At 43.9% G+C, this 11,470-nt stretch overlaps 1 protein-coding gene across 1 annotated transcript in view; it reads left to right on the top strand.

Annotated features, from left to right (window-relative positions):
* The window catches only part of TOP1 (topoisomerase (DNA) I), a 36,979-nt gene that overhangs the window by 8,976 nt on the left and 16,533 nt on the right, over positions 1 to 11,470 (top strand). The window contains exons 2-6 of the mRNA XM_010140306.1: positions 1,766 to 1,892; positions 2,476 to 2,534; positions 5,275 to 5,370; positions 6,625 to 6,700; positions 7,638 to 7,735. Of these exons, the coding sequence (XP_010138608.1) occupies positions 2,476 to 2,534; positions 5,275 to 5,370; positions 6,625 to 6,700; positions 7,638 to 7,735 (329 nt within the window). The 5' untranslated portion in view covers positions 1,766 to 1,892. The remainder of the gene's footprint in view (positions 1 to 1,765; positions 1,893 to 2,475; positions 2,535 to 5,274; positions 5,371 to 6,624; positions 6,701 to 7,637; positions 7,736 to 11,470) is intronic.

The following is an 11,470-nucleotide window of genomic DNA, read 5'->3' on the forward strand; positions in this document are numbered from 1 at the left end:
GTGAATATGCTGCTTTCCTTCCGAGATTGGTTTTCATGCTTCAGCTGTTTGGGCTTGGAAGGCCAGTGTGTATGTATTGGAGTGTGTACAGCCCTGAGCTTGAATAATTTAGACCTTTTGCGTGTTGAGGTCCATCTCTGCTAGGGTTACATGAGGTGCTGATGCTCTCCACGTTGGCAGCTCTACAGCTGGGTGTGGGCTGGCGTATTTGTGACTGTGGTTGCCTTCCTCTTAATTGCTCACGGGCTTTATAGGAGCTGGTTAATGTGCTGCGTGTTTTCTGTAGCCATCAAACATCAACCCTTTTGCAGTCTGTTTTGATGGTGGAAAGAAGACTGGAAGTGTTTGTCATTTTTATAAATGACAAACTGGCGTTCCAGGCTTGCTTTTTTCAGGGCTGTGATCCCCCAGGTCAGTTTGGGCTCTCTCTTGAGCGTACAAATAACTGAAATAAAGAGGTTTCCTGTTTCTAGTGAAGCTTTGCATTATGTTGTGCAGTCCTAAGGAGGAGCAGCGTGTGTCCCAGCGAGCAGTACTGGTGGGCATTGGGTGCTGAGGAAGGAGGAGTGTGAACCGCCAACGTGACGGAGGCGCTTTGCTTGGTGCCAAACCGTGCCCAGTAAAAGAGAGCCCGATTCCCACTGTGCCTTTGGCGTGCTTAAGCTCAGGGTGACCTCAGAGTCCATCCAAGTTATAAATGTGTATTGAAAGCCTGTCGAATTGACAAGCTTGCTACTTGGCTTTCCACAACACTGCTGCTAATTCTCGTGGGCAGTTCTTGCAACTTCTATCATGAGTCTCCTGAGAGCATTCTCCTCACTTTCTGGTTCAAAGAGTCAGGTAATTCTGTGACAAAACTCGTTTTCATTTGAAAACTGCCATGTGTCTTCCTGGTTGATAAGAAAAACTTGAAAATGTGATCCAAATGTCTCAGAAATCAGAATGGGGTAGAAACAGAATAAGAAAACATTTTCTTTTCCTTGGGGGTGTTTTTTTTTTTTCCTCTGTTCTGACTTAAGAATTGGGTTTATTTAAATTCTCAATACTGTTATCTGTAGCCCCAGACTCTTGAGTAGAGCAGATTCTCACTTTGAAAGACCGTTGGCGAGTTCTCATGCTGTGTGGCAGGGTCAGCTGAGCCAAGTGGAGCTGGGCTGACCTTGATGGTGAGGTGCAGTAGACAAAACAGCTCTGACTGAGGCCTGCAACATTATTCCTGCCTTTCTGTTTGACTTTGCGTAAACACAAGGACATTGCATATCCTGTTTGCTCTGGTTTTCCCATCTGTTTGGGAATAATAGAGATCAGCGGTTTTCTCTTGAAGTTCCAGAGATGAGAGCTGGTACAATGACAAACTGTTGTCTGAGCAAAAGCTGACACGGACATTGACAGGCTCTGTTCCAGTGACTGTTTACGTGGCCTAGGAAAAAGTGGAAAAGCAGAGACAGTGGAAATTGAACCTAAAGTGTTGAGCTTTGAGTGTATCGGCTGAGGATTTCCTCAGCAATCCAGGCTGACGGGGTTTTTCCTAAAGTGGAGCGCTTGGCAGCTGTGGTTTTGTGCTGTGTTCCGTTCCTGTTCCTTTTCCTCCTGAGGAGAGTGGGTGACATGTGACAGGAGACTGTGGTGGATCTTCCTGTTGAGATGATCCTCATTTTGTAGGGTCTCTTACCACCCAAAGCTGTGACTCTGCACTGCTGTAAGTTGTCTGATTAGTCAAATCTCTCCGTGGTCCCCTCTGCAAACATACACTTTTGTCTTGCAGTGAGCACAAAGATTCCTCGGAAAAGAAACACAAAGACAAGGAGAAAACCAAACACAAAGATGGCAGCTCAGAGAAACACAAAGACAAACACAAAGATAAAGACAAGGAGAAGAGAAAGGAAGAGAAGGTAGGTGTCTCCTGCAGGAGAGACAAGAGGATGGTTCTGGTTTATGCTACTGAATGGCACAAACTCAGTGGGTTAGATGTAGGTTTTATTTCCAAGTTTTTGTCAACCTGGAGACAATAATCCCAACACTAACACAGAGACTTTGTTTGTGGAGTGCTAGATAGGAACTTGGAAGGGCTTTATCTGCATGTATTGTGAATGGAAACAGTTCCTCAGCGGAGCTGCATCCACTGGCTCCGCCTTTTTTCCTATGTTACTTTTCACTTTGCCAAGCTTAGATTCAGAGGCAAGGGTGAAAAATCTGTTACGATCATGTTCTTTCTGCACAAGGACAAACTATACACATAACAATCTATTGAAGAAATTGGAGGGCCAGAAAATACTGAATTGGCTAAGACTTCCAGAAAAAGTTGCCACTTCTTGTTGTGTAATGAAGGTCACTAAAGGATACAGGGGATGAAAGTACAGTCGCAGTGTCCTCTGGTACCTTCTGCAAGTTACATAGCCTGCCTGTGTTGCTTGTTGGAAAGACATAAGATGCTCTGGCCAGTGCTAATCAGCTTCTACTTTTTATGTTTTTCAGATGAAATCATCTTCTGGTGATATAAAAATAAAGAAGGAAAAGGAAAATGGTTTCTCCAGGTAAAGAACCAAGTCTATGATCTGCCACAAGTAGCAGTTTTCTTTGGTGTTTAGTGTTTGATTCCTCTCACTTGGTCTTGAGATGAAATTGAAAGGGTTTTGACCTCTTCAGATGTTAGATTGATCTCGGTTACAGGATTTGGTAATTGATCTGTTTACCTAGTAACTGGAGACGGCTGTCGAATACCTGGTGCATTTAGAATTGTTTGGGTTGTAAAGGACCTTTAAGATCATTGAGTCTAACATACTGGGTTTGTCCAAGTACTAAATAGTTGGATTCTGCTGAGGACAGATTGAACTGTGGAAACATTGGTAGCTGGAGTTGAAAGAACTTCTGTTGTAAAATTGGTACTTGAGCCCTGCAGGCTGCTTCCTGGAGACAGGGCCTTGTAAAGACAAATCCAGGGTGCCTCTGAGTGTCCCTTCAGTAAGTGACTACAGCCTCAAGTCTCTGCAGGGGAGTTTCAAGTAATGAAGGTGCTCGTGTAAAATCAGAAGTGCCTTCAGAAACCGCCTAGATGCGCTAGTATGTAGATTCCTGCTAATAATGGAGCCTCCAGGACTGAGGTGCTGGATCAGTCACCGCTAAGTAGTCTTACTAAAAACCTGAAGTGAGCAGTTGATAGGAGAGTATTTTTTAATAGCCGAGCAACTATCATCTCTTGTAACTTGTTTAAATCCAGCCAATTGTTATTTTTAAGGTGGTAAATCTGGTCCACAGATTTACTGGAGGTCCATGGTATGGTGGATGCACATGTTGGTCTCCGTTAGTCAAGAAAACTTTCCGTCATGTGTCCAGTTCCATGAGCCCCAGACAAAATCCTTCCAGTCTCACCGTGTTCTGTGGCTGCAGAGGTTGGGAGAAGACACCTGTTAGTCTCTTAGTTACTCTTGGCATGTTTTGAATGTTCCCTCTTGACAGGAGCTCTCCATCCCCTGGCTCCTTGCTCCTGTTCAGAAGTGCAGTCGGTGGCTGTGCTTGGCATGGGGCGCAGGCGCCCTCTCCAGGCCCTTCTGGGGATGCTCTGGACGTAGAAAGGGATGACATTTAGGTGTTTCATGGTGGAGGAGACTGTTAATAATAACTCTTTCTAGCCTCTGCTGTTCAGCAGAATTGCACATGTGCTAATTTCACCAGGGACATTGGGTGTTCTTGCATCCTCTTTAGGTCCAGGAGCACTTTTTCTGTGTGTTTGAGGAAAGCCTGGAGGAGCCATCACAATCGTGTCTTCTTCAGGGCTAAAAGCTGGCTAAGAGTAAAAGAATTATTTTCTTTTTTTCCTGATGAAATGTTCTTTTACAATTTCGCCAGAGAAAAATGTCCTCACTCAGATGGTTTTGATTTTCTTCCTTAAGACTTGGTAGGAAGAGCAATGTTACAGTCTTGGAAACAATGCAAGCCGAGGTTCAGCTTGGTCATACAGCCGCTTTGTTTTAATATAATCGCACTTTATTTCCCACTATTACAAAATGTTGCGGAATATTTCAGTGTGAAAATAGACTAGGTAAAATTCCTAGCGAATTAGAAACAGCAGATCTAGATTTCTGCCTGGAAGGGAGAACAAATTAAATGGGACAAGTACCTCTTTTTCCATAGATGTTTTGCAGCTCTCTGCATGCTGCAGACTGGCGTGTTAGTTACTCGTAGGCGATGCCATGGAAATGGCTTCTTACAGCAGCGCGGACGGATGGATCTTTCCCCCGAGTTGAATCTGCCAGCACTGCAGTGGCTTTACAGCTGCGAAGGAGCAAACTGCCTTGTTCTGCTTCATGGATGCGTTACCAGCTAAAATAAGACTCCGGAATGCCTCTTGCTGACTGTGATCTACAAAGCAGAATGCTGCCTTTTTTTTCCTTTTTTCTCCCACTCCATCCGATTGCAAAATCTGCATGTTGACTTGGAAACTGAGTCAGTTGGATGTAGAATTGCTGATGGAATATGAATGGGAAAGCCCAAGATGGCACGTGTATGGTTTCTACCCGAGTGGAGCAGCATTAAGTGCTTTGAAACATAATTTTGGACTCTGAGATGTCTTTTTCTTTATGAAGATAAGTGAAATGCTTTTGTGAAATCTAGAAATAACGAGTTTGTTTAAAGGGGCTCATACTATATTTTTTCTATCTTATTATGGATGTTTTGCGACGTTATGGCTGAAAGCATTGAGCCTGACTTAATATTTGTGGTCTGTTGAAAGAGACAGGATTGTTTGCTTGCCGCAGTTTGGACAGTGAAAAAAGACCAATCAGTTTAACTTTGCCAAATCTTTGTTTCCTTTTCTGGCTTTCACAAGCCTCAGTATTTAGTTGGCAGAAGATTCAGGGGAATAGATTTTCAGTCTTTGTTTAGTTGATAATCTTTTTCTCTCTGTCCTCTACATGACTGCCCACGTGCGTGCCTTTCGCTTTTGTTTTAAGTATATTTGGAAGTGCTGGAAGCTACAGTTGTTTTTACTCAAAACCTCAGAGAAACACAGTGAAATCCAAGCAGTTGAAATTGATACTGATGTTGCTTGAGAAATGGCAAATGCCTAGAGAGACACTGAACAAGTCCCTGTGTGCTGTCTGGATATTCAGAGAACGACATGCCTCGGGTCTTTGGGGTCTTAAGGTGACAGCCTGTTCCAGGATGGGAAGACAAGCCCATTTTGCGTACGGTCATTTCTTAAAACTGAGTTGTTGCTGGTTTCCAAGGAACTTTCTCTTTGAGGTTAGAACCACCTTTCTTTACTTCTTTTTGTAGTCCACCACGTATTAAAGATGAGCCAGATGATGACGGGTTTTATGCGTCTCCTAAAGAGGACTCCAAACCCCTGAAGAGACCCCGAGAAGATGATGAGTAAGTGGCATGGGTGCTGGATGGACTTGGATGTTTGCCTTGAATTTTAGAAAGGTAACATTGAGGAAGCAGGTGGGGTGTCAGGTCATCAGCACAAGCTTGTTCATGTGAGTGACCAGCAGTCTGAGACCAGATCCTTAATGCTGTTACAAGTCCTCTGGGCAGGGCAAGGATAGTGTTTGTGGTGTCCAAGGCAAAATTCCACTGCTTGCTTCTGCAGATGTTGCTGTGAAACATTGCAGAGCTAGTAAATAAAACAGAAAAAACCCAGAAGGCAGGTAAAGAACAGACCAGTGAAGATTGTAGAACATAAATGTGAGCAAGTGCAGTATTAATGCTGGCAAAGTGGCTGCAGTGGTTCTGTTGAGTGAGGAGATGACTGCCTAAGAGGGGGAAAATGCCCTGTCAGCCTGTTCGGGATGGGGGGAGGTTTGCCTGCGTTGCTTGGCACAATTCACCCACAGTCTAAATACATCATGAGTTGTGCTGAGGGGTTTTTTCTCAATCAAAAGAAAGATACACATGATGTTTGTCTGATAGTAGCCTACCCAGTAAAATAAAAGTCCAGTTACGTCACACTGATCTGTCACCATTGTTGTGCACCCAGCTCTTGAGATGGTGCAGGCTGCAGTTAGAGGGTTAGAAGGGTTTAACCATGGTGGCATTCTGTCCTGACGTGGCATTTCTCAGCTTCCAAGAGAGATGGTGTGACGTCTTCTCTTTTGGTAATCATTTGCTGCCTTCTGTAAAGTTTTTGAGACCTCCCATCTTCTGTCTGCAGTGGAAAGATTAAGAATTTGCCAGGAGTCAATTTTGCTATTATTTGAACTAGTGGGGGGTGCAAAAAGAGCCTGTTGGGCAGATCCCAAACTGCTGCTGGGAAAAGGAGTTGGGGGTAGAACATGCCACTAAGCTTTTGCCCATTTATCCCATCCCATGTAATCCCTGGGAGGCTACTAATGCTTTTGAATCAATTCTTCATCAAGAAAGATTTTTTTCCTTCAGCAGTCAGAAACTTGTGGAGAGATGTTGATAGTGACAGCTTATGGGTTTGGGGGTTCATAGTCTGGTTTGCTGGATTGGGATCATTCAGTCTTCCAAGAGAGTGGACGTAAAATTATATTCTTTAGAAATTAAACATGCCAGAAATACTGTGAATTTGTACACATAAGCTTTGTATATGGATGACTTCTCGTTACGTTCCTGTGCTGGAGCATGGATTGTTTTCATCAGCTAGTCTGTCCGTTCTTACAGTGCTGAGTACAAACCCAAGAAAATCAAAACAGAAGACATCAAGAAAGCAAAGAAAAGGAAACCAGAGGAAGAAGAGGTAACGTGAAAGACTAGTTTTATTTCTGTGATCAAGAAAAGCAAGGCTGACATTGTGCTGTTGAATTATGTAGAGCGGGGGATTCTGATTGAAGGGTCAGTAGGCAGGGGCCTGCACATGGTAGATCCCCACCTACAATGCAGGTTGACTTGTTTGAGACATAAAAAAAGTCAGGAAAACTTTCCTACTCTTAAAACAGTGGACAGAGGGGATGCCTCCAGGACATGAACTCCTAGCCTGTTCCAGGCAATTCACAGTCCTGGTAAGCAGCTCACAGAGGCTAGAGGAGCCTTACTAACAACATCTGGTAATTGCACAGATGAAGTAGCACAGTTCAGAAGCAGAGGAGATGAACCAAGATCAGCTGCTAGAAAATGCTTAAAGCTTTTAGATGAAGCCAAAGGTGGAAATTTCCTTGGAGAAGGACTTGGTGAGGTTAGCTGTATTTTGAGGCTAATGAACTATGTTTCGCATCTAGCGAAGATACCCTTGTAAGGCGCACATTACAAGGACCTCCTGGCCGCACGGTTAATTCCCAAATTCGTCGGAAGTCTCTCTATAGTGACTATATACTGGTACGTTCCCAGAAGCCCAGAATCCACCTCACAGTGGTGTAAGTGTGCTCTGAGGCATTCGCAGGACTAGAGAGGAGGGTGTTCCTGTGACTAAGAAATCATGTTACTATGGTCCAGCCTTGCTGCTTATCAGGTGAGGCAGAACAACAGGCTGTGTGTGCACTTCACATGTCCCAAGTGTAAAGTAAAAAGAATTTGGCTTAAATGTGAGACCATCAGCAGACTTTGACTTAAATGTTCTCTTAGATCATCCTATTATGTAGTGAGGCCGGTTGTTTGTGGTCAAACTTATATACCACAAGAGACGCTTTTTAGTTTTAAACCAGTAGCTTGTTCTAACAGCTTCTTATCTTCTTTTGCAGGACAGCAAAGCAAAGAAAGCCAAGAGCAAAGATAAGAAAGTCCCTGAAGCGGACAAGAGAAAGAAGCCGAAAAAAGAAGAGGAGCAAAAATGGAAATGGTAAGAAATACAGGGGTTTTGTGGGGTGGTTTGTTTTTTTTTTTTTCCTCATCTGTAGAATGTAGAGGCTGCCTACAGTGATCAGATTCCAGTGTTCTTGTGGCCTGAACCTGCTCCTTGCTGACACTCTTCAGAGCTGTATGAAAATTGTAGGCTTGGGGCTACCAGCAGACATAGATAAGTGTGTGCTGATGTATTAACTCATATTCTAGGAGATCTTATCTGTGTTATACAGAGGGTACAGCAGGAGTGGGTGTCCTCATTTTATTGTAGCTAGATGTCAGCTGCATGCCTCTCAAACCTGCTTCTGGCTCCGGCACAAAAATTTAAGTTGGTCAAGGGACCAGTTAAGATCGGGCTGTTTGGAAAACAAATTTTAAAAATAAGTCTTGAATGGAAAGCACTTTCTCTCCTGCCCAGGCTCCTAAACATTGCTGAGCAACTGAAGTGTTTTCACGCAATCTTAAAATGTTTTAGAACCTTTTTTAAATAATTCTGAACGTTGGGGTTCACTTGAAAGACAGGCCCATGCTGCATCACTAGTGCTCTGAGCAGGAAACTTGCTGGATGTTTTTTAACTGTCCACAGTCATTTAAGCTGTTGTTATTGCTAGACTGGAGGAGCTATTAGTTGTGTGTTTTGCAGATTGGGCCTTAGTACTTCTCTAAGTTAATGCACGTGTAGTTTTCAGAGGCGTGTGTGTTTTCTGCACTCCTGTGATCTCCTGTATTGGATTTTTATGACCTTTTGGGGATGATGTTTCCGTGAGCGGTTGTTTTTTTTTTTTCTCAGATCGTTCAGCTATTTGTAATAGACCTGTAGCATTGGGGAATGCTTTTGCAGTCATCTTCAATCCTTTCAGGTTCAGACGTTTACCCCTTTATTGTCACTCTTATTGATTCACCTTTAAAAAGAAAAATTCTTCTGTAGTGTTTATAGTCTTTGATTGTCACAGCTTCCTCAGAAAATCAGCGCTTACGTATTTTTTTTCATTCTCTCTTTGGTTTTGAGAGCCCTCCCCAAAACTATCCTTTTTTTTTTTTCCTCCGAGCTGTCCACTTTTTTCTCAATCCCTTTGACAACAGATTTTTAATGTGCTTTGACATTAACAAACTACAGGGACTGGAAGCAGTAGGGAGCTACTGAAGGTGACTTTAAACCTTAACGATCTGTTGGGTTTTTGGCTTTGTCTCAGCTGCCCTTGCTGGTTCTGTCTAACTTAGTATTCTGTTATCAAAGCTGCCTTTTCCTGTCATCTCTATCCTGCAGCAGCAAACCTTTGCTGGAAAGCTGTGCTGTTCTCTCCTCACCTGCCTGGGCAGCACAGCCCCGGGTAGCTGTGTTAAGCTCTGCCATTTGTGCTTACTGCTGAGTGAGGAAAACTGCTGTGAAAAGCATGTTTTGCAAAATCTGGCAGTAGGTATACTGCAATCTTCTGCTGATGTTCCTGGCACCCATCTGCAGCTGTGTATGGCACATCTTTGCTGGACAGGGTTTCGTCTGCACTTCAACTGCGTCTCTTAAGGGCATTTTATGTTCCATCTGAGCCAATTTTCAGAACATCTGATACCTTTTTTTGGTTGTTGCCTCAAATGCTTGCTGCCTCGAGCATTTTCATCCTCACTTGTGTGAAAACTTGATGCTAGACCTTCCCAAGGCATTGGCCTCGTTCATCACCACGTGGAGCTCTTTTAGAGGTCATTGTCACACCCCGTCAGCGTGAGAAATATGTGATCCAGAAGCATACCTTGTGAGCACTTCTCCCACCATGGTTTATAGCAAGTTCAGTTCCTTGAAATAACATATCCTTGAGGATTTTTCCTAAAAATCCTTTCTATCTCATTCCACTTGAAAGACCCTCCCCAGCTCTGCCTTCCTGAGGCACCCTGGTATTCTCAGACAGGTTTGATACAGGGTTTAATCAAGGAACTCGTGTGACTGATTCACACAGTTTCTGCTGAAATCAGTAAAGCAGCTTTTCTAATAGGCAGCATTCCCCTTGCTCCCACACAGTCATTTGTAGAACATTCCTTTAGGACCAGGAGCTACCTTGGGCTTGTCTTGTTTAAAACTGAAGGAGAATGTAAAGTTGGCTGACCTCAGGAGGCTCAGTTCTACCTTTTGTCTTAATGCTTATGCATGAGGTTAGAAAGGTGGAGGTGGGACTGGAAATGGTTTGTGATATTTTGTGGCAAAGTTCCTGGTAGCTTTTGGTTTAGGAACTACCCTGTGATTCCCCTGCTTCCTTGTAGCCATCCCAAAAGGCACCGTGTGCTTCAGCAGCTATTTGAGGTAGTACCTTCCTAGTACTCCTTTTGCATGAGTCCTTTGGGAGATACCAGAAATGGGTAAAGGAATAAAACTTCTCGTCAAGAGAAAACCAGAGTGATGAATCTTAAAAAGCCCCAACTGAAAAACGAGAATGACAAACCTCTCCTGTAAAGTAGTAGCTGCTGTGAACAATTGTGTCAGAGAGGATAAGCTTGTTCTGGCTGGGAGGAGAGGTGAATGCTTTACATTTATTTTGCTGGAAGGAGCTTCTGGGTGGAAGAACCTAGGCCTATGTTTGACAAAACATTTAGATTTGTAGCTTCTAATTAATTTTAAAAAAACGATCATTAGGAATGTAAATGTTTGGGATCTAGACTTCAAATGTCAATATTAGTCTCTTGCATCCACATAGTTTACTCAAGCCAGGGACTGAAATCTGACATGCAAGATTTGTACTGGTAGCTGGGATTGTGCCCTGTGCTGTCACGGTGCTTCTGAGGAGAAGTCAGGTGGAGTGCTGTGGTCAACAACGGTGCCTTTCGATCTGCAGCTAAGCGCTGTGTCCCATACAATTGCTGGCGTTCCTAAATTACTGATGCACAGGCACCAGAGAAGCATTTTGAGTGTCCTCTAGCAGCAGCTCTCTCTTTGTGCAGTGCTTGTCTTCTGAGCAGTGACCCTGTTACCTCCTTAGGGATGAAGTGATCTGTGGGTCTGTGCTCACACTTCCTGAGGTGCATGCAGCACACACACGTCTCTCAGCTGCCAGTGCGCCCAGAATGTTCCATAGGGCTGACACGAGAGGGAAGCTTAAACTCTTTTTTTTTTTAATTGTCATGGCTGCTCAACAAAGTTGTCTGGACTGCTGTGACGGGTTAATGGTCTTGCAGTTGATGAATCACTGAGGTAAAATAGCCTTTCTCAGCAGGCAGTCCCGTGCCAGCAGCGTGTAGCAGTAATGTTTTGGTAATCGTGAAAGGCTTGTGGAGGGAAGGGGAGGAGTGAGCAGTCGGTGGCTTGGGCACAGGGTGATGGGAACTGGGGGGAGGATACTGGCCTGGCGGGACCCCTTTTCTCTGTGGATGAATTGCAGACCCAGTTCAGTTGGAATGTGGGATTGGTGGTCCCTGCTGTGCTGTGTCGTGATACCTACTGCATCACTTGCAAAACGTTTTTATAGAGGTGCTTTAAGGCAAGTTTGCAATTTCCCTGTGCTACTCTGTTTTTCCTCAATTTTGCTTTTCCTACCCAAAGAACTGGAGTAGATTTAAAATGACCAAGCAGGTTTCATTCTTTCTCATCTGAGCAGGTTTGTTCTCATTTAGGTTGTAAATGAACATCTGTTTCTTTTATCTCGACCCTTAATGGCAGACTTGTCCACATCCGAAAGCAGCAGCATAATGTACCACGATTGTTCGGCTTTGCTGAGCAAGCACCCAGGGCCTGCTGTTAGATCACAGCAGA

This window comes from Buceros rhinoceros, unplaced genomic scaffold (assembly GCF_000710305.1).
Source record: "Buceros rhinoceros silvestris isolate BGI_N320 unplaced genomic scaffold, ASM71030v1 scaffold20837, whole genome shotgun sequence".
Lineage (NCBI taxonomy): Eukaryota > Metazoa > Chordata > Aves > Bucerotiformes > Bucerotidae > Buceros > Buceros rhinoceros.